The sequence below is a fragment of the Monopterus albus genome, unplaced genomic scaffold (assembly GCF_001952655.1).
Source record: "Monopterus albus unplaced genomic scaffold, M_albus_1.0 scaffold128.1, whole genome shotgun sequence".
Taxonomy (NCBI): Eukaryota; Metazoa; Chordata; class Actinopteri; order Synbranchiformes; family Synbranchidae; genus Monopterus; species Monopterus albus.
Window position 1 is genome coordinate 1,764,851 of NW_018128008.1, and position 25,961 is coordinate 1,790,811.

General features: G+C 39.9%; 1 protein-coding gene across 5 annotated transcripts in view; it reads left to right on the top strand.

Annotated features, from left to right (window-relative positions):
- The window catches only part of bach2b (BTB and CNC homology 1, basic leucine zipper transcription factor 2b), a 108,248-nt gene that overhangs the window by 19,617 nt on the left and 62,670 nt on the right, over positions 1 to 25,961 (top strand). For 3 of the 5 annotated variants that reach the window (XM_020612902.1, XM_020612904.1, XM_020612903.1), the window contains exon 2: positions 169 to 318. The exons of 1 other annotated variant lie outside the window; for it this stretch is intronic. In XM_020612902.1, the coding sequence (XP_020468558.1) occupies positions 304 to 318 (15 nt within the window). In that variant the 5' untranslated portion in view covers positions 169 to 303. Of the gene's footprint in view, positions 1 to 168; positions 319 to 5,643; positions 5,664 to 25,961 lie in introns of those variants that run through there. One more of the 5 variants, XM_020612906.1, reaches the window with a different exon arrangement.

Here is a 25,961-nt window from a genome sequence, read left to right on the forward strand (position 1 = left end):
ACCTCATTTTGACCTCTGAAAAAACTCTTTACTTCTAGTCATGAAATCTGTTTGGAATCTTTGCATTTAAAGGATGTCCAGCTCGACTCTTGTATATGTTTCTAAAGATTTTCTGTGACAGTTGATGAGTAACTGTGGATGATAGGAGGGTCTGTCTTCACACTGCAGGGACGTCCTCCCCCTGCACCAGCGACCTGCCAATCATGTATCTGACCTCACATCTCTCTGACTGACAGTGATGTAGATGTGTCATTGTGACCGTATGCTGCTCGTGGATAATTGATCGCTAATCACTATCAGAAGATGAAGGACAAGTCTGTAAGTAGCACCAATGTTGTATACCTTTAGTTTTTGTATGTGAAAACATTATTTGGTGTTGGCAGGAAGGCTGTTTTTTCCTGTTGTGGTTTGACTGTGTGAAGCCGAGGCAAATGTTTATCACAGTGATACACACAAACAAACTTTCAGACGGTGCTGTTGTTTGTTTGACTTTCTAATCTATATGTAACATATTTTACAATCCCAGCAGTAACAGGATTTATTTCTTTTGCTGTAAAATAATTAAGAGTCCCATCTGTTTTGAAGCAAACATGTTTGGGCTTTACAACCGTCACGTAAAACGGATTATTTAAATGCTTTTGGCTGACAATGTCGCTCGTGTGTTCTCAAACAACTGGAAAAAACTACACTGTTTGAAACCAACCAATTCTTGACAAAGTGCAGATTTCCATTTATAACTAACTGTTGCAAAGGAAATAAAGCTTCCTTTTCTGACTTCCTTTGCAGGTGCAAGAATAGCGGCTGTATTAGACTTAATATTCAAAGATTAATATTTAATGATCAGTCTAATTTTCTCTCCTATGCTAGTGTAAATCTTTTAACATCTTGTAACTATATTCAACTCCAGTGACAAAATAATGAACCCTTTTGCTTTAATAAAAGTTCCAGACAAAATATCCCATTGAATATATGCATGTTAAAAGGGGAAACTCTGTGACACGCTGATGACAAATCTCTTTATGGCAGCTCTCACATGTGCTGTGTATGTGTAAGTCAGGGCTGTCATCCCAGCTTCTCCTAACAAAGGCGTTCTTTGTCCTGGAGCTGTTAGTCTCAAAGTCTGAGTTTGGGGCTAAGCGTACTGTAAGTAGTGGAGTTAACACTGCTGTAGGACAGCAAGAGTACAAATTGTCAGAGTGCGTAGCCCAGACCACGTGGAGTGCTGGCATCTGTGTGTCGCCAGCTCAGCATGGATACTTTTACTTTTGCTGCATGCTGCTCTGGCCTTATAAGAGTCCTCGACCTCCAATTGTAAAATCCTGCATGTACCAAAACTCAAACCAACTCAGTTATTAATTCACCTTTGCTAATGAATCACTATAATGTTTGTCCTGACTTGTGGACTTATTGTGCGACTACTGTAGTTACCAAGTAGTTTATTGATTGAGTGTTTCTGCAGTGACGGTGCCCCCTATACTGGTGTTCTTCAGTTGGCTTGAGTGTTTGGTACAGACTGATGATGTCATTGTTTTAATTTGAAAGGGTTCATTATGTGGTGTGAAGCACTGCCAAGATGGCAATGGCCAGACCTGAGCTTAAAAACCACTCTTCAGAAAACTAGTGGGTGATGCCATGGTGGGTTTGTCCATCATTTATTTTCTGATTTGGGGTTGTCTAAGCATAATTTATATTTTCTTCCACTAAACACGAGGAGAATGCAAATTTCAGTGCAACTTAAGTTGTTGGTTTAGCTATTTGAACATATTTACAAAGTTACATCAATGTTTAGTTAAGTTGTTTAATATACCTTTATTATTGCCTGCTACTTAGAGACGTATAAATGTCTCAAACATGAAGTTAAAATCAATTTGAAACACACTTTCATTTTGTTTGACAGGGAACAATGTTCTTGTTGTGCATGAAAATATGGACTTTAAGAAAAAGTATTCCATAGTTTCAAATTGTACTTAAGAATAAATCCTTACTTATTTCTATCCTTTTTTTAAAGAAACAAATATAAAAACATTCTTTTAAAAGGCTTTAAGTAATTTACAGTAGTGGATTATGTCCAGTTGTCCTGAGGCAGGTGATAACATCTTTACATAAGGCAGAAGTGTGTGTTTTACAAAGCAGGTGTAATCCAAGTACATAATTGAAACATGGCCAATGACTGGACGTTTAAGTGCTATTGCTCATTGCCTGGGTCTGTGCAAGGCTTCTCTGAGGTATCCGTGCAAAAACTGTATGAATCTGTCTGCCTGTCTGCTTCCCATGATGCACCTCCCCATCTCCAGCCTGGCGAAGGCAGTGAAAGAGGCCATTGTTCCTGTCATTCTGAGGCATGTTACATGCACTTATGATACAGAGTGGGAGAAATTATTCCCATTATATCTCTGGAATGTCTTTGAATCAGTCAGTTCTGTATGAATAAGGGCTGCTGCTCTTTAGCAGACTGATTTAGTCTTTCAGCTGTGTGTTTGTTTACATGTTTGAAAGTGAACCTAAGGAATTTAGCATTAGTTAGTTTTCTAATCAAAAGCAACACCTTGCTTTATGCAAATATTCTTCCTCATTGAGGCATTTTTCATTTTTAGCAAAACCCACCTCCAGAGCCTGATTCACATGTCTGATCCGCTCACTCAAGCTGGCAGTTTTGTTGCCTTTCAAGACTTCTCTCCTCCTAATTCCTTTCTTTTCTTGCTGAGCTTTGATTGATGTGCGGCAAACCACAGTTAGAAAACCTTGCAGCTTCTCCCAGGGATTTTTCCAGTATGATGTAATGTTTTGATGATCCTCAGTGTAGTATGCCATGTGTAGTGACATCAAAACACACCGAAAAGGTGGACTTTTCTGTCTTCTCAAGATCTTTTGTGCTCCACATAACATGAGATCCTTTGAATCTCCAAAGCAGGACTCTTTGACATACATGAAAACATTTGATTCTCTCTTTTCTCAAGTTCCAGATCACATTAAAGCCTGATAGAACCGAGGCTTCCTGGTCCTATATCTGCATCTCTAAGTGGGGAAAAATGACTTTTCAATTTTCTTTTTCTTTTCTTAAATCCTGAGTTGTCAGGGTATTAGCCACAGCCACTCAGGGTGTAAACCAAGAGGTCAGATGCAGAGGTCAAGAAACACTGAATCTGTTTTAATGCTGCTGTATCATGTATCACCTCTTGCCATTTTGATCTTTTGTTCTGCCCCCACTGACCTGTTGCAGGAGTTGAAGATGTGCTCTTTTCATTCATTAGGGTAGATGGCCGGCACTGCTACCAAGTGTTTCATCACTCTATAAATAAGTGATTATTTGTAGTATTAACTCATTAAATCTGATTTAAAATGTCCGTCTCCAGCCAAAAGTGTTTAGGGCTATTCCGAATGGCCACACTCAAATGCTGCATTTCCACTATTGGAACCTAACCAGCGGTATACCCCGTGCTTCCCTTAACCATCACTAACCATAGCCTCCAGGGTTGACGCAGACCATCCTGCTTTGTTTTTCCACTGGATTTTCTATGTTGGTCTCTGTTTAGAGGAGGAAAGAGCTGCTCCTCTCTCTCTCTCTCTCTCTCACACACACACACAGTCACACGATGCATATTGATGAATATATGGTATATACTGTGTATATGTATATATATACATGTGCTCCTTACAATGTGAGATCTTGCTTTATAAAATTCAAAAAATGTAGTTTTAAAGTTATCTATCTGATCTGTATCCATGGTTACAGCATGACTTTTTATAGTGCAAAAGCACCCTAGTGCCAACAGGTTAAAAGGGTGAAAGGCACATAAAAAGTTATCAAATGAGATGCTATTCAGCCAGTCACTTGGAAAGTGCTGTTTGCTGAGTTCAGATGTCTAGTAGTGAGTGGACAGGACTTATTCTCCTTGGGAGAAAAGCTTACAGGCTCGTCTGCTGCTGCATTTGTTTGGATTGGTTATGATCCTCCATCCAGTCTGCTGCTGTTGCTCTGTTTTACTCTTTTTTCTGCTATGAATGTGACGGTGGAATGCACGTGGGGTGGGGTAACGAGGTCAGGGGCTCAGGAATTCCCACTCACTTGGCTCATCATGTATTTTCTCTTCTCCTTCACCAAATCTCCTTCACCACACATGGAAAAGTGGATGTTTTGTTTGTGAAACACTGTGCTCTCTGCGTTGTGCATGCCATTCTTGTCAGGCACCAGGGACAGGAGACATTGCATGATGTGGCATTGAGTTTAAGAGGAGGAGCGCTGTTGAGTTCATTCATCTACCTGTCAAAGGCCTCTTTTTTGCTTTTTTTATCTTTAGCCAAAATCTATCAGGCCTGACAAGAAGCACAATTTGAGCCAAGTTGAGGGCAGTGCTCCAGGTCCCTTTCACAACTCTTTTCCTCCACTCTTGGAAAAAGTTTGCGGACAGCCCTGCTCCTGGCCTGGGTTTTGTTGAGTCATGTGAGATCACAGAACCACAGGACAGGTGGGCCTGAAGGTGGAGGGGACCACAGGGTAAATGAGGCAGGTGGAGTCAAGGCCAGGGGTCAGCAGGGGAGCTAAAATCTGCTCACAAGCCAGCACACAGCAGAGTGCTCTGGTGCTAGCATTGTATAAGGTAATGTCTAGCAAACATGTTGGGGTGGGACGTGTGCACAGATTTATTTTAATACACTGCTGGTCCTGCCAGTGGGGGGAGGGATGTCGAGCCTGCCAGCTCGTCCCAGGATCACTGTCGCACTTCAGACAAGACAGGACTTTTTAAACAAAGCCACTGCAGACTGAACAGATAAAACACTGAAAAGAGGCAAGTTTCAGTCCAAGTGTGACCTTTGGTTCTGCATGATTACAAAGGGCTGTTTTTCCTTCCCTCAAATATGCATGGGACGGGCTGGACTAGCTTGTCTTACAGATGCATGTTTTGAGCTCATTGCCCTGCAGGGAGGTCTGGATTTGGCACATCAGTCTGATATTTAGCATTGCAGTGAAAAGTATGAGTAGTTGCCTTCAGATAGTTACTGTACACTGCACAGAGGTAGGAGTCTGTGTTTTACAACACAAAGGATCAGTAAACATGTTTGCTATCACCTTTAGAGAATGAAAGATTTCTCTTACCTGAATAATTAGATACTAAGGAGGCTGCAATTAATGATTGATTTCATAATGGTTGATAATCTATTGATTTTATTTTTTGATTCCATCATTTAACCAATAAAATTAAATGAATCAAGTTTTTTAAATTAGGCTATAAAATATTGCTGACATTCTTGCATGTCAAAGCCTGGGAAAAAGCTAGCTAGTGTGCTTGAGTTCATATATTTTTATCAAACAAAATAGTTATTTTTTTGTCAATTGGCAAAAAATTGATAGTTGTGTTGCTTACACAATCAATTAAAACATTGTAAAGATAGACAGAGAAACTGCTTATCTTAGATTCCCAGCCACTTATAGCATTCGTGCAGTATTTAAACTGTTTTAGGCTGTGTCTTCATTTACAGTAGCCTGAAGCCTTCAGCAACTTACAGTGCAGCATCAGCATAGAGAAAAGTGATATAGTGAGGGATGGTTTTGTGATGCCACTGTTTTCCTTTTCTTTTAGCCACCCTGGTGGATGGCACGGTGGCTCTAGGGATTGCTCAGTCAGTCAGTCCACTGGGTGCTGACTGAAACATGTGTACAACTGGTAAAGTGGAATTTTGTACAGATATTCATGGTCCCATCTTTTCCATGTGGATATTTTTTGTTTAAATGACATGTTTCTACAACTAATGAATGGTTTATCAATCCCATGCTGTAAACACAATCATGTTCCCCACAAGATCCTACATTTCCTCTTTTCATGTCTTTTCTTTTCATCTGACCCATCAAGTCAAATTCCCATCAGCCTCAGCTGTAGTTTGTGCTAATTAGTAATGTAATAAACTCTACCATGAACATTGCCATCAGAATCATCTTTATTGGCCAGGTGTGTCGGACACACGAGGAATTTGACTCTGGTACAGCGGCACTCAGTGTTTATGTACATATCCCCATGCAAGGGGCAAGTAAACAGTAAACCAACATAGGGCTGTGTAATATAACAAAATAAACAGTATTAACAGGCAGTAAACAATGCAGACAGACAAAGGAATGCTCATTGTCAAACGAGATAGAAAGAAAGTCACTTTCGGCTTTTCCCGTTTAGGGGTCGCCACAGCCAGTGGTCACACTGACAACTTGCATGTTGACATTTGGCATGTATTTTTACACCAGATGCCCTTCCTGACTCGAACCTGGGCCACAGTGGCGAGAGCGCTGCACCTTAAGCACTAGCCTACCAGGGATTGTGAAGCGAGATAAATAGGAATAAAATAGAATGCTTAAAAATAGAGACCTGTATGGATCTGTATAATCTGTACAAGGTATATTTACAGGTATTGCACTGAGGGTTACTGTCCAGTCATAGTTGGTTAATGTTCATCAGAGTGACAGCCTGGAGGAAGAAACTGTCCCTGTGCCTCGTTGTCTTGGTGCACAATGACCTGTAACGCCGTCCAGAGGGGAGGAGTTCAAACAGATTGTGTCCCGGGTATGAGGGGTCTGCAGTGATCCTCTCTGCCCTCCTTTTGACCCGTGAGGTGTACAGGTCCTCCATGGAGGGCAGGCTCACACCAATGACCTTTTCTACAGTCCTGACTGTCCACTGAAGTCTGTACTTGTCCTGTTTGGTTGCTGAGCCAAACCAGACGGTGATGGAGGTGCAGAGAACAGACTCGATGATTCGTCTGTAGAACTGTATCAGCAGCTCCTTGGGCAGGTTGAACTTCCTGAGCTGGCACAGGAAGTACATCCTCTGCTGTGCCTTCTTGATGAAGGCACTGTGAGCACATTAGCATTTATAGTGGCTCAATACTACTAAGGTGTTACTGTGGCAGTAGTGTCGTGCAACCAAAGACAGAGAGAAAGTATGCCTATCCAGCATCAATAATTGAATTTGAGCTAATTTTGGAGTTGGACTAGAATGGGATGCTACTATCAGGTTCAGTGTTGACTTCATGGCTGGTAGCCAGTGGTAGTGATGCCTAGTGAGTTCAGCTTAACAAAGAAAATTAATTTCCATTTTATATGATTGTATTAGCTTTGCAGGAAGAAGCACAGGCTATATGGCAGATATTTCCTGTTGTTGAATTAAATTGTTTATAGAGGACATTCAGTGGGTTAATCATTTTTATAGCCTACAAAAAGTGGTGACACTCTCACAGGACATAAATCTGCTCACTGTCTTTGTATATTGGATACAAAGCTGTATGCTGCAGTGGCATCTCCTTCCACCCTGACATCAGCACTGAAGGTCAAATAAGAGGACAGTTAATGACCAAGCACACAGGGCAACTTTAATGAGCCCTGCACAAGTGTTATTTAGATTCTTTATAGCCTGTATTCCCACTCCCATTAGAACTGTCAGGAGGCTGTATAGCTTCTGTCTGTGCCTGTGTGGCTTGTCTGTGGGGACTAAACGCTTGCTGTAGTTCTATGCCACCAGGTATGTTTATGGGAAGGTGGGAGGGGGTGGAGTACAGTATGTACTGTAAAAGTGCTCATTGTGTCAGCAATCTTTAAATCTACATACAAATAGTGATGACAGGCTCTATTTACTGTAGCCATGAATATGTTTTTGTTGACTGCCTGCTCTGTGATGCTTCATGCCAAAGCAGCCTTGGGACATAGTGGCAAAAGATCCGATCCAGCTTTTTAAGACATAGTGGACCTCTTTCAAATGGCTGTTTCCTAAGGGCAGAGTCTCTTACATTTAATTTAAGCTTAATCTTGTGTAGCTTTATTTCTGCCATTAACAAGCGCCTGGAAATCAGGAGCAAGTCAGTTGTTCAACAAAGGTCAGAGGCATGGTGTTGTCATTAAACTCTGAAACAATAGAATGACTTCATGGAGTAGGGCTGCATCTGAGAAAGTGTACCCAGAGAAAATTACATGTACAGTTATTTCAGTAATGAAACTGTTGAATAATTTTCTGTCCATCCACTAGTCAATTAATGGACTAATAGTTTTTCAGCATTGACCTTTGACCTTATAGCAACAAAGTTGTAACTACACTTTTAATAATGCAACTCAGCAATAAATTAACAGATCAAAATACTAAACCAAAACACTAAATAAACAGTATAAACTTGTGTGATTAGCAGCCAAGTTACCTTCCTTGCTAACTGACATCTATGGTGACAGACAAGTGTTAGTATATTCCCAACTGGTTAATGTGTTGCTCTCCAGCTACTGCAGTTCCCAAAATAGCCTATGAAGTAGTCACTACCTCACCAGGCTAATCAGGGTTGTTTTCTGGAAATCAATGCATAAACATGTATAAACCATGAACTTGATGCGTAAACTCTGTGGGATGACACTTTAAATGATCTTAAACCTTTCATCCACACCTCTAAACTTGCTCTAACAGGGGAAACAGCATCGTAATATCTCAATTTTGTGCCATTGCTATGAATAACTTAGAGTTTTGTCTAATGATTGATGTGTGTTTATAGAGTTAATCCTCCCAGTTTACAACGCCTTGACTAGATTTATTGTCCTCTTAGTAATTTATGTGTTTGGCGCATCTAGGCTTTGTTGCCAAGAAAGGCATGATGGGTGGATAGGTGTCATCAGAATGGTGCTCAGAGCTTATCCATTTTTTCCCCTTTCAGTATGACATCACACATTTGTTGGGCAGCCCCCAGCATCCAACTATGGAGCTTTTCTCAAAATAGTGGAATTCCTTCCTTCCCTTTGTGTTGTAGCTCACTGAGTTTAACATGAATTAACTGTGAAAAATGTTCAATTCTTAACACTGAATCAGTAATGTGAGATCCCATTGCTCTTGCTGGAATCAAAATGGCCCTCCTAACAGGACTCTATTCTCCAGACTTGTGGATTCTGTTAAGGATGTTGTTTTCGTTCAGACTATTGATGCATGCAAATTCCTACTGGGTTGTCAAGACCATAGGCTGAAAGGATGCCTCTGGAAAACAAAGCTTTAGGAAGTTTGGGGTTGTAGCCCTGGCCCATGGGAACAGCAGAGATGGAAACACGATGCAGACAAAAACAGATTTTCTTTTCTGTAAATTGGCATTTACTTACCTTCTGACACAGAATGAAAAAAGGAGCCCACTGAAAAATGTTGGTGGAAGTTGGGGTCATTGTTCTGCCAGTTCATTTCTGTGCTGCAGCTCTGGAGCTGAGGACTGATCACCATGGAAACCATTATGTGGGGCAATTGGTGGCAGAGCACTTTAGAAATCTGCTTGGAATATATTAGTAGCTAGAACAGGCCCCACTCTCCTCACCTTCAACCTCCCACCATTGTCTCAGAACTAGTTTACTTCAGGCAGTGTTCTCAGGATTTCAGGCCTTGGCTCAGAAATGTTCAACCTATAACCTATATCCCTTTTCACAGTGACATTACCTTTTTGCCCATCACACACATTTCCCTGCAGTATGTTGTCAGCTGTACAGGTTCACAAATGCTTAGCATTCTTGTGATGACCTGGGATCGCTCAAAAGCATTGAGTGATATACCACTTAAATACCAAAAACACTGCAGATTTCTGGGTTTCAGCCTGATGTGGCATATTTTATTGTGCAGGAAAACAAGCTTCCTAAAGATCTGCTAACCCATCTGGCTGTGGTGATTAGCAAAAGCTGAGGCAGATGGTGCCACAGCCAGATTCTGCATTGCTTCAGGGAAGTACTGTATTAATCTGCAGATACAACTGACAGCCATGTTTGGCTGTGAGAAATATTTTTGTGCATTACGTGACTCAGTAGGAGTGTGAAAATCAGTCTTTTCCAGCAGTGTGTGAGATTTCTGCTGAAATTGGCTGATTTCACAGGGACCGTCAGGATGCTTTTGTTTTTTTTGGCAGGGGGGGCAGCAAAGCAACTAAAAGTGAATGAGCCACACAGCTGCTGGCACCCCCTTCACTGCTGGCAGCAAGGTCTGGAAATGTTGACACAAGGAACGAAGCCCCAGAAACCCCAAGAAAATGCAGGGTGGGAGGGTGAGGTGGAGCCCTGGAATGCGCCTGGAGAAGTCAGTCACTTATTTACTAGCTGAACTCAGTGAACCCTGCCTGAGTCAGCCACTTCCACTAGACTATCCCACCTCTTCCTCCCACTTTCCTCTCTCTTTTTTTTTTTTATTATTCTTTAACCTAATGCTGCTCATTTGCTTGCCCCTCCCCTTCCATCTCCTCACTGATAGCCAGTCTGCTTTCTGGCTTCTTATTGCCTGCTATCTTTATTTGTTTTGATGGTCAGTACATTTAACCCCAACAAAAAACCTAGTGAAGGTTACAAGAAGTGTTTTTCAAACGCGAGCTGTCATTTCCAGGGGTCACATTGTTTTGCACAGAGAGAGTGAGACAAAAAAGAGCAGAAAAATCAGTTTGGCTTTTGGAGATGGAGATAGAATTGAATCAAATGTGGTGTCCTTCCATAGGATGTGTTAGTATTTAAAGTTAACATGTTTTTTATTTCTTTCTTTTTTGGCAACATTAGCAACTTAGGGAGGTCGAATTTTATCTTTGTGTTGAATTCATATGATAATTTGGGAGTAATTTGAGCTTTGTGAAATGTTAGTGCTTTGTCAACCCCGTCACTTCATTGCTGCTGCAATGCTGCCTAGAGCTGGGACTTGTCAGCTAATGGCAGCTTCGAATTGGTGACTGCATTTGCCAATGCTAGGGAATGGAATGTGTTCATTTGTTTTGAGTCTCACTTGTTAATGTTAATTAAATTAATTGTAAAATTGTTAATGCACCTTAAACATAGCTCTTTAGACTTTGTTTTAAAATGCATCCTGGGCAATAAGTCATAAGTCATCTTTATTTGCCAAGTATGTCGCGCATACGAGGAATTTGTCTTTGGCATGGTGGCTCTCAGTGTGCTTTGGCAGCAGGCAATGTACAGACAAAAGAGTAGAGCAATCGTGGTAGGGGGGAGCAGGGAGAAGGACGAGAGGCAGTGTTCATTCATATTATATACATTTCGCGCTATCAGACTAGTGAATGTGGTAGGCTCTATCTACTGTTTATTCCACTATGGACTTGTTACTGTAGTCCTGGTTGATGTTATAGTCATAGAGCCATGGTTAGAGTCCTAGTTGTCTGTACATTAGAGTGATATCATGGGGGAAGAAACTGTCCTTGTATCTGGTCATTTTGGCGTGCAGTGTTTTGTAACGCCATCTAGAGGGGAGGGGTACAAAACAGTCTGTGACCAGGATGCGATTATTGTAGCCATGTGTTTATGATTGTCTTTATGACAATACATACCAAGTATGCCTTCTAGTGGAACACCCCTATGGAGCATGTGATTGTTACCTTGACAACAGAGGCCTAGTAAGCAATGCACTGGTTTGTATTCTACTGTATTTTGGAGTTAAAGGACTTGCTGGTTTTACTTATATGTACATGGCAGTAATTCTAAATGTAAAACTTCATATTTATTCTGGGGTTTGGGTGATTGCTGTGGTGTTTTCGTACCTCAGAGTTTACCTGCTGGTCAAACAACAGAGCTGCACTTTCTGTTTGCCCAGGAGATCTCTGTATATTCTCAGTCAAGATGGTTTGGAGTAACTGCCCTGTTCTTCTATACAAAAAAATGTACTATTGTTGATTATGGTATTGTAAAAAGGCATCTGTCTTGAGTATTTTTTCATATGTTAAACCAAATAAGATCAAGGCGGAGTGTAAAAGAACAGTATGTGGTATGGTTACCTCATTATTATCAGTTATTAGTAGAAAGCAGGAAACAGTTACTTATGAGAAGGGAGCTATTTGTTTAATGCTGAAGTAGGTGTATGCAGAGTCTGTGTGTCTCAGGCAGGTGAAGCCAGATGTCAAATGTCACAGAGAAACTGGCTTTAAGCCTAGCAGGCTGTGACACTGCTAAACCTGCCTCAGGTGCAGGCAAGGTATCAGACAAATCAAACTGACAGAGTAGAGCCTCGGTGCCAGGGGCTGATGGGAAAGATGTGGGTACACAAGGTCCACACAGTCCAACACAGACACTGCCAGCTACTGTACCTTTGTCCCAGTTCTTGATAATGGCACTGACAGACATGAAATCTGGGTTTAAATCAAATTCATTTAACCAAATGGATTATTTTTATGGCTGTTCTTTACACTGACTCTTAGGCGTGTGACAATACACTTATCTCATGAGACAAGACAGTACACAATACTGGGTTCATGAGGATGAGACAAAACGATATTTTAACACTATTTTTTAAGAAATCTTCAATGATGAAATATATGACTGGAAAAATTGTCTTTTATTTGACTGAAAGCCACAAAATGCAAAACATGTTTTAACTAATCATCTTTTAATTTATGTCACTTCACTTTTACTTTCTGAGTATGAATTATCATATGCACTAAAAGACAATCACTGTAAAAGGTTTTGTCACTGGCTTCTCTCTTCTGTGATTTCACAAGTCTCTTCAGACCTTAGAACTGTACATGAGCTTCTAACTTCTAACTGGAGCTGTGTGTGACCTTTATGCTATTTTCACCATCAATGCACTGCACCAGACGGTGACATCATCTGACAAACACACTATACTGACCAATCACGTACAGGGGACAATCGGGGGACGTGGACACCGAATTCGGGCACAGTTAACGCACCATAACAACATGCCTAGCATTTTCATTAGTACTGGATGTTAAGCTGTATTTTTAACCTATTACTGCACACATTCTGGTGGTAGAAGTGGTGCTAAGGTAGAGTAGGCTACATTAGCAACATGGCTAACCAAAACACAAGGGAAACTCACAGGCTGGAAACTTGAATGAAGCCACTCATGTTAACTCATCACAACATGGCTGTATTGTACGCGCCTACAACCTACAACCTCTCGCCCCTGGCCAATGCAGCCCCATGGTGTTAAAACACAGCAGAGAGCTGCATTTTTGCCAGATCAGTCTGAATGCCTACTAATGTGAACATATGGTCCTGCTCTGTCATACTGACTGCTGCGCTGGTTCTGTTATGTACTGATATTGCAAGACAGCGTTTGCCTCGATGAGAAATATTGTCACTTTTTAATACTGTGAGATCTAATGGCACAAGATCTCGTCACACCCTGACTGAATTTTGCCTAAAACCAAACTATAGGGGGGTTCACATAATCTGCTGCATTTTGAGTTCAATTGGCAAAATCCTTGGATTCCCTAAACTAAAAGATTTCTTATCTGTTTATAAGTCTTACTATTTTATTTTAGCAAAGAGCTGCTGCTGACAGATTATTCTAGCTATAGCTAATTAATGGCCATAATGAGAATTTTGTCAACTGATAATCACTGTATTTTTCAACGTATTGTGTTTCTTATGAACATGGGCCATGATAACTTTGTACTTTGCCACCGCTGTTGTAGAGATTTAGGAAAAACAAGGTCTTTGGCAAAACAAGTGCATCAGGGCAGCACAAGCCGCCTAAAGCTCTTTAAATAAATGTAACCGAAACACCTCTGGTTTAGCTTCTTTTGCAACTGACAGGGATCTGCTTTCAGTAGCACAGTTTATAAGCTATCCAAATAATCTTGTCAATCTAATGCTGATACCCACCTTGGGTATTTGGTGCACATAGTTAATAAAAATAAATAGCAAAAATAAGTTGGTTACTTATTATAGGCTATGTTTTAGACATGTAGTCAGCATTTCATGTCTTCTGCTAATAAGCTTGTTTTAATGCTGCATATTCAGGTTGTGTCATCAAGTAGGTTGCTCAGATTTAACCTTTTAGTTTTAGCTATTTGTAACTTAAGTTACTTTTTGGATTCAGGCTGGATAAATTAGTATCTGAAAAAAGTAGATGTTGGGGGATTACTTGTGCTCAAAGTGTGAAAAAAGCCTTTTCCCACAGCCTATATTACCACTTTTGAGCACTTGATCTGTATTCCTTATGTATTGACAATTTGTTATTTGACATACACGGGCCTTCTTCTGTTCTGATATGATGATATTTTTGTGATCTTTCAAAGTGCATGCTTTCACTATATTCTTTAAATGATATTTGAACTCATTCTGTGTTTTTGCTTTTGGATTATAAGTAGCCAAATAAAAAAAAACATGCTGCCCCAACACTCTCCCAAGATGTTTCTACAAAGCCTTCTTATCAAATCCTCCAGAGTGACTGTGCCTTTTGTTTTTTGTACTGATTGTTTTGACTCACCACATCCCAGCAGAAAATAGGTCACAGCCTGACCGAGGTAAAGTATGAGGCAGCAGTTTGCTGGCCAGGCCCCGTCAATGCAGACCGTGACACCAGGAAGTTTGTTGCAGGGGAGACGTTAAACACACAAGTTCCTGTTTGACATCTGTTTTCAGTGAAGCCAGCCTTTCCACTGCCACTCACACTCAGAGTTCTTGTTCACCATCAGCCAGGCTTGTCAGTTTAACTGCTCTGTGACCCCCCCCTTTCCCCTCCCTTCCTGGGAAATAAAAAAAAAAATTCTTATGACGTGCCTATCACTGACTGCGCCCAGAATAATGAAATCTGAGAGATAACATCAGGAAAGACAGGTTCTTATGCAGGCAGCTGTCCTGCTAGACTGCAGGCCCTCAGGGCTGTGAATAATTAACCAGGTGTATGTTTAAGTAGACAAGGAAAAACTGTCTGTGTGTGAAGTACATCTGCTTGGTGTAAATGACCACATCCTTCCATTTTACTCTCCAAAATCCTAAAATTACAGCTCAGATGAAGGCATGAAAGAGAAAAGTAAGCCATCAACGTACTAGCTACTCTGGCACACTTTGGCGTTTGTTTGTTTGTTTGTTTTTTCCCAGGCTAATTTGTTTTTCTGTCATCAGTAAACAGGTTGTAAACCTCTACGGGCTTCCCTCCTCACATGTATGAAGGCAGACGCACAGGGTGTATTTTTAGCGCTAGGAGATACTGTGACCCGCCAGACATCAGAGGGCAATTATTGTCTTACTCCACCTTGCTTCATGTAAAACCCTAGATAGGCTAAGGCCTGTGAGCAGTGTTGATGTCAGGGGCGAGGCTGAAAGGCAACATGAGTCCAGGCAGAGGGCCAGCCTGGTACAGCAAGAGTCAGGGCACAGTGTTCCCTATGTCACACAGTGAAAGGTGTTATTGCTATGCCCACCTGGAGTCTGTGCTCCTGTACATTAAAAATCACTTTCTTATCAAGCCACTTCAGTAGTTGCTATTATTAAGTCCTAAAATCCAAACAAGCTAAAGAAATCAGTTCTTATACAAATATTTAATCTTTCTATAAGCAATAACATTAAGATAATGATTTGAAGTATAATCAAGTGCTGACATGTAAGCAGAATTTTAATGTTATATCTGATCAAGGTGGAGCGGATTTTAATGACGTCATGTGTTTGGGTGGTTGCATGTATTGTATAACATTGCATCATAGTTTGGATGCTCATTTCCTAATCTACAAAGTAACCAGTAACTGTGACTGTCAAGTAAATGCTGAGGAGTACATAGTACACAGCAGCAAAAAATCAAAATAGTTTAGTACTAAAATACACCTACCTTAAATTATGTGCAGTACTTGATTAATGAAATCAGTTACTGTTCCCAGGAATCAAGTACTGAAGAACTAAAATGGAGTAAAACATGTGGACGTATCCACTACTAATATAAAACTATAGTAAATGACCTTTCTGGGAGTTTTTACAGTGTTTGTTATTATGCTTGGCTTACTTGACTGAAAAACTAAATAGTACTATATGTTCAAATAAGTCAAAATGTGGTGATATAATGCAAATGTAGCAGTGGGTAGTACGATAAGCTGTATGAATGAAATCCTCTATTCATTTTATATTATAATATCAATATATATGATGATATAGTTCATTTTCTGAAAATTTTGTGGAGAAGACAAATTTGACAACTGACCTACTGTGCTTCCTCACAATCTATGTGGCCTAACTCTACAAACTAATGTTTGCAATTATCACTTTTAAAATATTATCAATCACTATTAGTGATTTCTACTTATTGATATTATTATTGACATTAAGAAAGTCAAACTAGAATAGAAGCATCCATTCATCTTCATCCGCTTTATCCTAGAACGGGTCACGGGGGCATTAGTCCGAGCAGAGCCCCCCCTGTAGAAGCAACTTTACATAAATATTTTTCTTTTGTTTTAAGAATTTGTGATTTTATAAAGAATAGCTATGGTTTATAGTGGTGGTTCATATAACTACGTGCATTTATTGAAGTACAATTTTAAGGGATTTGCTTTTTACTTTACTAGTTCCATGCTACTTTATACCTGTACTCCCCCAGTTTAAGGAAGTACTGCAGATAACTTTTTTATCTAATACATATTCCAAATTTACATACAGTCATCCTCTAAAAAGGACTATTGGTTATATAATTGTGCAACATTTTATACAGTACTAAAAGTTTACTACTGTACACCTCAAACATCTGTAAAATGTTTATTTTAAAATATACAAAAATTCATACTAATACATTTGATGGATTATAAGTACATTTTATTAGCATACAATTTTGAACAAAAAAAATAGCAAAAGTTGCAATAAATTGACTTTTTTAAAATATAATTTATTTGCAAAATGAACATTTTTGAATTGTGGTGCACAGATATTAAATGCTGTAATGTATCAATGAATGCTTTTTACTAAATGCCATACAGTTAGTCATCATGCATTAGATGAAAGTAGTGTTCTGCCCACTTCCCCTCAGTGGAGACAGATATCCTACAGTCAGGCATGTGATACAGTGATATTTTATGAATATATTACAACCCCTGTACCTTTTCCTGAGTGGAAACAGTGAGGGGTAGTAGGTGCAGCCTACATTTCCACTGATTTTTAGGGGCTGAAGCGTTAAACTGGGTGAATCAGAGCTTCCAATTACTGTAAAGCTCCTGGTAGCTTCTTTGTGAGTAATGTTTTAGCTGTTAGTATCTTAAAGTTTTTCATCTTTACATCTGACACAAGTTATACATATCTACATTTTTATTGTGTGGTTTAACCTGCTTTCAGTAAGTGAATCATAATGCAAAGTGAAAGCAACTGCTTTATGAACAAACAGTCTTCTTAAGGATTGCTCTTCTGCAAAACCAATTCAGTCACAAAGCAGGAAAAGCATCTGTGTGATTGTGCAATTCAGGTCTTGAACTCGACCGTACTGACGCGACTCTGATCGATAAACCATGGGATTCAGCAAGAAGGTTATAGAAATAAGAGAAAGTAAGCCTTGGTTTCACCTCACAGTGAGTGGGAGTCAGTGCAAAGAGAGGAGAAAAGAGAAAAAAGAGCTGTTGCTCCCCAGTGCTCCAGGCTGAGATCAGATTAATCAATAGCACAGATAATGTGGAGATGACTAGCATGATGTCAATATCGGGCACAGGAAAACCACTGTGCTGGTCTCCAGCCCGCCTTGTGCTAAGTAAACAGTGGCTCCCCAGCAGGAAGGCAACTCATCATGGGAGGTGGGGGTGGATGCTCAACACTGAAGGAGTAGACCTGGTCAATAAACGGTTCAATTTAATGACTTCTTAGTAGTTTGCAACAGTGACACACTCCAGCCCCCCCCCACACACACACACCACACCCCACTCCACCACTCTCAAACCCAGGATTTTTATTTGGTTGTGAAACAAAATCAGCTTCTGTCAGGATGACCCCTGTGGGTGAGTGAGTGGTCTTCTTTGTGGAAGGTCTAGAGTTTCACTGACACCTTGTAGTTGTACAGTTTTCATGTTCCAACTGGGAAAGTGTGTAAGAGTTTGGTTGCAAAATGTAAATATCCACAGTCTGATGAGAGAAAAATGACAAAGGTTCTTTTCCTTTTTGACAGATCATCACAAACCTATTACACTGGATACCATAGATTTTGCCCTAAACTTCATGTAATAATTTTTCTCTTAAACAGTTACAGTATATACTCTTGCTTTTTAACTATGCTAGCAGAGTAGCTTGAGGAGTGGTACCACAGCATAGTAGTTTGTATGGTGGTTGGTGCATTACTTTGGACCAGACTGAAACATCTGGGCAGCTATTAGATGGATTGCCATGACATGTTGTAGAGAGATTCATGGTCTCTGAGGAAGAATCCTAATGATTTGTGATGATATCTTGATTTCTCTGGTAATAAGAAAGTCACTTTTAGCTTTTCTTGTTCAGGAGTCACCACAGAGGATCGTCACACTGACGACTCGCATGTTGACATTTGGCACGTGTTTTATGCCAGATGCCCTTCCTGACGCAACCCTGATTCGAACTCGGGGTGCAGTGGTGAGAGCACTGCGCCTTAACCACTAGCCTACCAGGTACTTGATTTCTCTGGTAGTACCTCCATTAGAAAGGCTTTTAATTCTGAGTGAAATGTCTTGACAAACACTAGATGGGGTGCCATGAAATTTGGTTCAACTATTTGCATTCCCCGGAGAATGACTCTTACCACCTTTGGTGATTGCCAGCAGGTCGAGGTATTGCTTCATTCAGTATGTCAGCATCTATAGCACCTGATGGATTTGGTATTTCTGGTCTCCAGAGGATGTCTGCTGTGAACAGGGACAGCAAATGAGGCACCCTACAGCAGACACCTGGCTTTAACAGCAGATAAATATTAAGTACTCCAGCCATGCATTTGGTGTTTATTTTGGACTACTTACTCTGGCTGTGCAGAGATCAGTTTTTTTCAAATAGCTGCAATACAATTCCTCACTGCATACAAGGCTAATGCAAAGGCCCTCTCTTACTTCACCCTGTTATCATTTTCCTTGCGTTCGCTGTGCAATCATGGATGGGTGAATACCTTGACCAAGCTGGCTCTGCTGCAAACAGCAGGGCGCTGGCCAGCAGTTTGATAAATAGCTACTATTCCCCTGTGGTTCATGCAGCAGCACAATAAGTAGAAATTATACAAATCCTCATGTTTCGCTCTGCAAGGAAATAGACGGGATGAATGAATGAGCGAGCCCAATGCCAGTCTTTTTAGATGAACACTTGAGCTGATGCCCTCTGAGTATAGCTTCATGAGGAAGAGGACCAGCTATCCCTACTGCAATTTAAGTGTTTAGTTTGTTGATCTGCTGCAGAAGCCTCCTACCAATATGGAAGAACTTGCTACATTGTACTGAGTTAGACTACATTCTCTTGAACCCTGGCACTTTCCTTATTTGTTCAGATGTTGCTGATGCAGTCATTCTGCTTGTGGGCCAGTGTTCTGACAGTAAATAGAATATGCGTCACTTTGAATTGGGGATGCAGGATTATAGCTAAAATCATAATCATTATTATTTTCTTACATTTTTTGGCATCAAGGTTTTTTAAATCAAAATCATTCCATATTTGTGGACAACACAGTTTTATTTAGTGCTGAAAACTCATTAAGTGGACCCGGAGTTATGACTATTTTGTCCACATTTATTGATGTTATTTTATAAAAGACAATGTGAATTATGTGAATTGTGTGTGTGTTCTGTCATTCAAAGCCAAAAATGTAGTAAAACTCATTTTTAAAGTTTTCCATTCCAGATCAAATTCTCACAACCACGGTATATCATTATTCTAAGTTTTAAGTGTGAAAGCCAAAATCATAATCAGGATGATGTGACTGTGTCTCCAGTTTGGGCTTTAACGTCGCACAACCTGTGTTCAGTGCCAACTTTCAGTCTCATATGTGAGTAATTAAAAGACATGGTGTGCATATAATTGTGCATGAGTGTATGTTTTATCATAATCCTACAGTTTATGTTCACTTCTTTGAAAGTATAACCATGATCCTTTCCTAGCATAGTTTTGTTACCTTACCTTACTCATATCATAGTTGTGCGGAAATACACACATTTTTTAAAATGTGTACATAATATGGAGTTTCTTAGAATGGCAATATAAATATCAACCCTCTATCTGGTGATAGTTTTGGTTAAATTTATTGTCAGAAGTTGAGTCATTCTGGAGGCAGAAATAGAGAATAGCTTCTGTAGGCTGTAGTTGAAACATAGGGAGTAAATGACTCATAAATCCAGCTGATGTTGAACATTAAGGGATTTTGCATGAGTAAGGTGGACTATCAGTGGAACAGACAAACAGTACTCTGACAGAGCCAAGCCCGGAGACCTGACGTACAGTAGTTGTTTGTTTGATGTGAAGCTGCTTCACTAAGCCACTCAGTTTAGCACTTAACACTTAACAATGCGTGTTTCTTTCATCTGAAAAGCCAATTAATTTCTACTCTAGAGCAGAATTTCAAAGAGCAGGCATAGAGGGCCGTATATATTTTTCCCGTAGTTTCAGTGGAGAATGGTTTGTTGCCACAGACAGTGCATCTCCTTTGTATTTGAAGTCTTACACAAATTACTGACACTGCATTGAGAGGTGATCACATAGACAGGGAACCTACTTCACCTCAGGAAACCCAAGTTTAGTTTTCTCACTATAGTATACTGCAAGGTCACTGTTTATTCGTAATAATGTTTATTGCAGAAATAAATATAACCAGAGAGCAGGTTCAGTCTAGTCACTGGAGTTATTTATTGTGTTAAGAGACAAACAGTCCCATGGAGATGTACTATTAGGCTTGTGGAACATTTTCTGACTCATTCCCTGCTTCTTCTTTCATATTATGACTCAGGGGCACAGGATAAAAAAAAGTTTCAGACTTCAGAGCATTATTCTGTGTGTGTGTGTGTGTGTGTGTGTGTGTGTGTGTGTGTGTGTGTGTTCTACTTTCTATATAATGAGGACCAAAAATGCAGTTTTTGCTATAGAGTGAGGACTCACTTCCCAAAATAGCTTTTTGAGGGTTAAGACTTAGTTTTAGGGTTCAGGTTAAAATTAGGTTTAGGGTAAGGGTTATTGTTAGGCATTTAGTTCTGATGGTTAAGGCTAGAATAAGGGCTGTCCTCACAAAGATAGAAGTACAAGTATGTGTGTGTCTCTGCTATAGAAACAAAAACAGAAAAATTCAGTACTGTAATCATAAAATAATGTAATCAGATTACAAATCTAACAGAAATTGGACTCGCTCAAAGATCCATTTCTGAGGGGATTCCATTACTGTCACTGTGCATCTGGTTTATTTAGTCAATTATTCATCTGAATATTGAGAAGTTAAATTTATGAGATATCAATTTGTTTATGGATTTCTGACATGATGCATTTATGACCATGTTAACCCCCGTCTGTTGGGTTTCACTAGAAGGAGGATGTGTGTGATACAAATTCGCTGAAAAAGCTGTTCTTTGTCCAATGACGAGTCCTGAATGTCTCATTTTCCTAAAACAAGTGAAAAAAAAAGATGGAGAACTAATGTCATTCTGTTTTCAACAAGGAGGCAGTATATAATAGATATTTTTCACAGCAGATTAATCATATGAACATCAGGGATAGACCCATACAGGAAGCAACCAGGAAAATGGAAATACATGTATACAGCAGAGGGGATTAAATGGAGGGTCATATACCTTCATTAACTGAAGTACAGTACCTAAAACCAGCAAATAAATCACTGAACTCAACCTGTAGCATAATGATCATATTAACATTCCAAATCTGTTGCCAAACAAAAATGAGAATATTTGATGAGTTTTGGAAAACAGACAAAATGTTTGTAATCTTGCATGTACTTTTTCTTGCTTGCAGCAATCTGCCTTCCTCTTGTTTTGTTTGAAGATAGAGATACTCATTTCCAGAAAAGCCAAAAGGCAAATTTGTACCCAAAACAGGTTAACACTCTTGTAGTGCACTGGCAGACTTTATTTGTTTCAGGAGGAAGACTTTTAAGACTCAGCAACATGACAAAGAGAGACACAGTGGAGACATTTTGTAACACCTGATTTGCAATTTTAGTATTTTAAAATGTAAACAGTGCAAACTGGCATGACAACTGGCCTCTTAATGCCAGACCAATCTGTTGCTCATAATGACTAATCCTCCCACCATGGTATGGGTGTATATATGTGTGTGGCTTTGCACTGGTCCATTCCTGTGCCAATGGGGAACTGAAATAGAGTCCAAATGCCCCCAGCACTTCCCACTCCACCTCCATCATACAGTACAGTGTGTATTTGTGTGTGTGTATGTAAGAATGGGAGGGGATGCATGTCCTGATGTTCTGTGAGCTGTTCACAAGTAGCCCTTTCCACCATCACAGCTCCACCCTTTCCTTTCCCCCACCCTCATGACTCCCACCTCCTATCACCTCATCGTAGAGAGTTTGTTTTGATGAGCCCGAGCAACTGTTTGAAACAAGATTACGACAGTCACACAGGATGTGAAAGAGTTCAGAATAACTCAGTTTGTCACATATACTATCGGAAGATATCCGGTTGGTCGTGTTTACATTACCCAGTGCGAATGGTGATTGTCAATTCCTAGATCACATGCAAAGAACATTAAAAAAAAAACTCATTGTATCTTTTTAAAATGCAAATTTTGAGGCAAAACTGCAGCATTAGGTTTTAGTTGGTATCATCAGGCTGACAAATGGAGGCTTAGCTCACCTTTAGCTGTCGCTCTGACAGGTGAAGTCTGGGTTGGTGCTTTTACTAGTAAAGCTCACCAAATGAGACAAGTCATTCATGCTAGCAAACTGTGCTCATGCTGAAGCTTGTATGCAGGTTATGAAATACCTGAGACACTACCCCAAAATGCATTTAAGGAATGTAGAGCTGTCACTCTGTCAGTACTACATCAGTGAGGTTAATGAATTGGAACATGGACTATTTGAGTAGTTTTTGAGACAGGTACAGTTTAACAGGTAAAGTCTCAAACTGTTTGGAAAATGTAAGGAAATCTTGAGTCATGTCTCAAAGTTTCACAGTAGATGAAACCAAGTTACTAGCACAGATTTTTGCAACTCAAGTCCAAGTCTCAAGTCTACACGTTTACATTAATGTTATTTGTAATCCAAAGCCTTTGTCATAACCATGTTCATATTTTGAAACTGAATATTCTGGTGGGACAGTACATCAGTAATTAAACATTAGTACTGTGCATCACAGCTCAGTGAAAACAAACAACATAAAATATAAAACAGTCCACCTTCTTTTGAACTGAATCTAGTTTCACCTATACCAGTTTGCCAACATTCTGCAAGGAGTCAAATGTAGAAATTTTTTTTTACCAAGCAAGAGAAAATACAAAACCCAAAACCAACACCAAAATTCATCAAGTCCTCATCACACATCCATTCATCCATCCAACCATTATTTATACCGCTTACTCCTGAATAGGGTTACAGGGGGGCTAGAGCCAATCCCAGCTGACACTGGGCAAGAGACGGGGTCCACCCTGGACAGGTCACCAGTCTATCACAGGGCTGACATGTAGACAAACAATCACACATGCTCACTGTCACTCCTACGGGCAATTTAGAGTTGCTAAGTCTTTGGACTGTGGGAGGAAGCCGGAGTACCCGGAGAAAACAGGGAGAACATGCAAACTCAACACAGCAAGGCCCCGGGTCAGCCTGGGCTTAAACCTGGAACAATCTGTGAGGCTAACCATCCCACTGTGCTGCCCTCCTCATCACACATCAAGGAACAAATTTGCTGTTTGCCTTGGTTATCAGCACAACTCAGATTGTAGGTGTTAAACATATAAGATTTTGCAAAATCAGATTTCTGATAAGGTGGCAAAATTTAAATCTTTTTGTACCTTTCACTCAGTTCTCCTAACCAATGTTTCTGCTGTGATGAGATGTAGAAAAATGATACTAACTATGAGGTTACAGATGACATTCACAGCTACAGAGTGGCTGTGTGCTGCAAGTTGATGGCTAGCTTTACATTAGAACATACTGAACAGCAACCTGGACAGTGCACAGACACATGGGGCACCCTCAATGTGGACAGAGAGCAGGATGAGCAACTGGTTAGAACTGAATACCTATTTATGTCATGTACAACTGCAGCCATTCATCAACTCTTAAAAATAAATCACTCGCCATCATGTCATCCCTGAATGCATGCTCTTATCTTACTGTAATGTGGAGAGTTGAGAAGGCTATGCATCACTAAAACATCCTTTTCCTTGTGCTTCTTCTTCTGATAAACACCACCTCTGCTTGTTCATCTGCTAGGACCTAACTGTTATTGTCAGAGTTGTACACCCCCAGTTTTTCCTTTACATGAGAGTTCTGCTGTGAAACATTGCTTCCTACTTATTATTGAGGAAAAACACATTTTTTCTCATCTCATGGCAGATTATAATTCATTCATATATATGAAATGTGTATATAAGAAAAAGTATGAGAACCTTTTGGAATTCCATTGTTTTCTGCAATAATTTGTCATAAAATGTGATCTGATCTTCATCTAAGTCAAGAGTATAGCTCTTTTCCTTGTGCTTCTTCTTCTGATAAACACCACCTCTGCTTGTTTTATATATATATATGTGTGTGTGTGTGTGTGTGTGTGTGTGTGTGTGTGTATGTGTTATTTCCTGGCCCTGGTCTGGCTGCCTGTATGGGAAACCTTCAGGGACCACTCTCAGCAGAAAGCACTCTCTCCATTTGTCAACCTCTGACAGGCTCCCCCACCCGCGCATTTACCAATGACAGCTGTTGCTGTGCATCAGATCTAATGAGCTGATTAAGGTCTGAAACCTTGTGAGAGACTTTGAGACTCTGGAACTCTTAGGGTGCCCAAACTTTTGCACCATGCCATAATAATGTTTTTATTTTTTATTTTTGTTCAATTTATGGCATAAGAAGTAACTATGCATCACTGTTTGCAGAAAATATTGTGCATTTTTTCCATTTCCAAGAGAAACTGTGTTAACATCTGTTCAAATAAAAAATCACCAAAATCTGTTATTTATCAAGGGGTGCCTAAACTTTTGCATAAGACTGTAAATAGAATAAGTAGAACCCCTCATCATCTTGAAATGATTAGTTAAATGTCAAAATGAAGCCCATTCTGCACCCATTAAAGGATGAATCAGTTTTGTGGATTTGGACTTATTTTAATAGTTTCAATAGGTCAGCATTACTTTAATTGCTGAGAAATTACATAAGAAAAAAATCCTGGTTCAGGTTTGACTGAATGTACTTACTGTAGCTGTGCACTGTTTTCCAGTGCAATGACATTATATTTCATGAACACTTGCTTTTAGTTTTACCTCCAAATGTAGAGGTTTAAAATATTCTATACAAATTGTTGGATTGTTTATGTTGTTTAATCTTAGCAATTACTTCAGGTAGTAAATGGTTACTTCTATTAATGGGACTCGTAGCAAAAACTACAAAAATTTAGACAGGTTGTTATAAACCTGATTGCTGATTTGTGACAACCTTAAGTTTGCATATGTTGGTGTATGCAGGCTGGAAAGCACCTGATGATATTTTCTAGCATAAAAGTCAGACATTCAAAGCATGTCTTTTTCAGCACAGTGATGGCTCAGTCAGTAAAGTTCAAAGTTCAAGTTCAAAGTGTTTGTTTTGTCATATGCAAAACGTGTTTCCCTGTACAATAAAATTCTTACTTTGCCGTCCACATGAATGCCACAAAATACAAATGAAATATAAAGTAGATTAATAAGTAACACAAAATCTAAGACACTTTAAGCAGCAAATGCAGCAATATAATAAAAATATATAAGAATATAACAGAATGTATGCTACATGGGAGCAGCATGTGCAAACTGAGAATGTAAACAGTACAAGTCGACATTACATCACATATTTCCTGGTAATAAACTCCTCAGCTGTTTAGGAGTCTGATGGCAGAGGGAAAGAAAGAGTTTTTCAGTCTAGTGGTCCTGCATTTCACACTTCTGAACCTCTGGCCAGAGGGTAGGGAGGTGAACAGTCCGTGCTGGGGGTAGGTTTGATCTTTGAGGATGGAGGCAGCCTTCCTACGCACCCTGCAGTGGTAAATGCTCTGCAGAGAGGGCAGTGGAGTCCTGGTGATCTTCTCCACAGTCTTTACCACTCTCTGCAGGCAGTTGCAGTCCATAGCAGTAATGC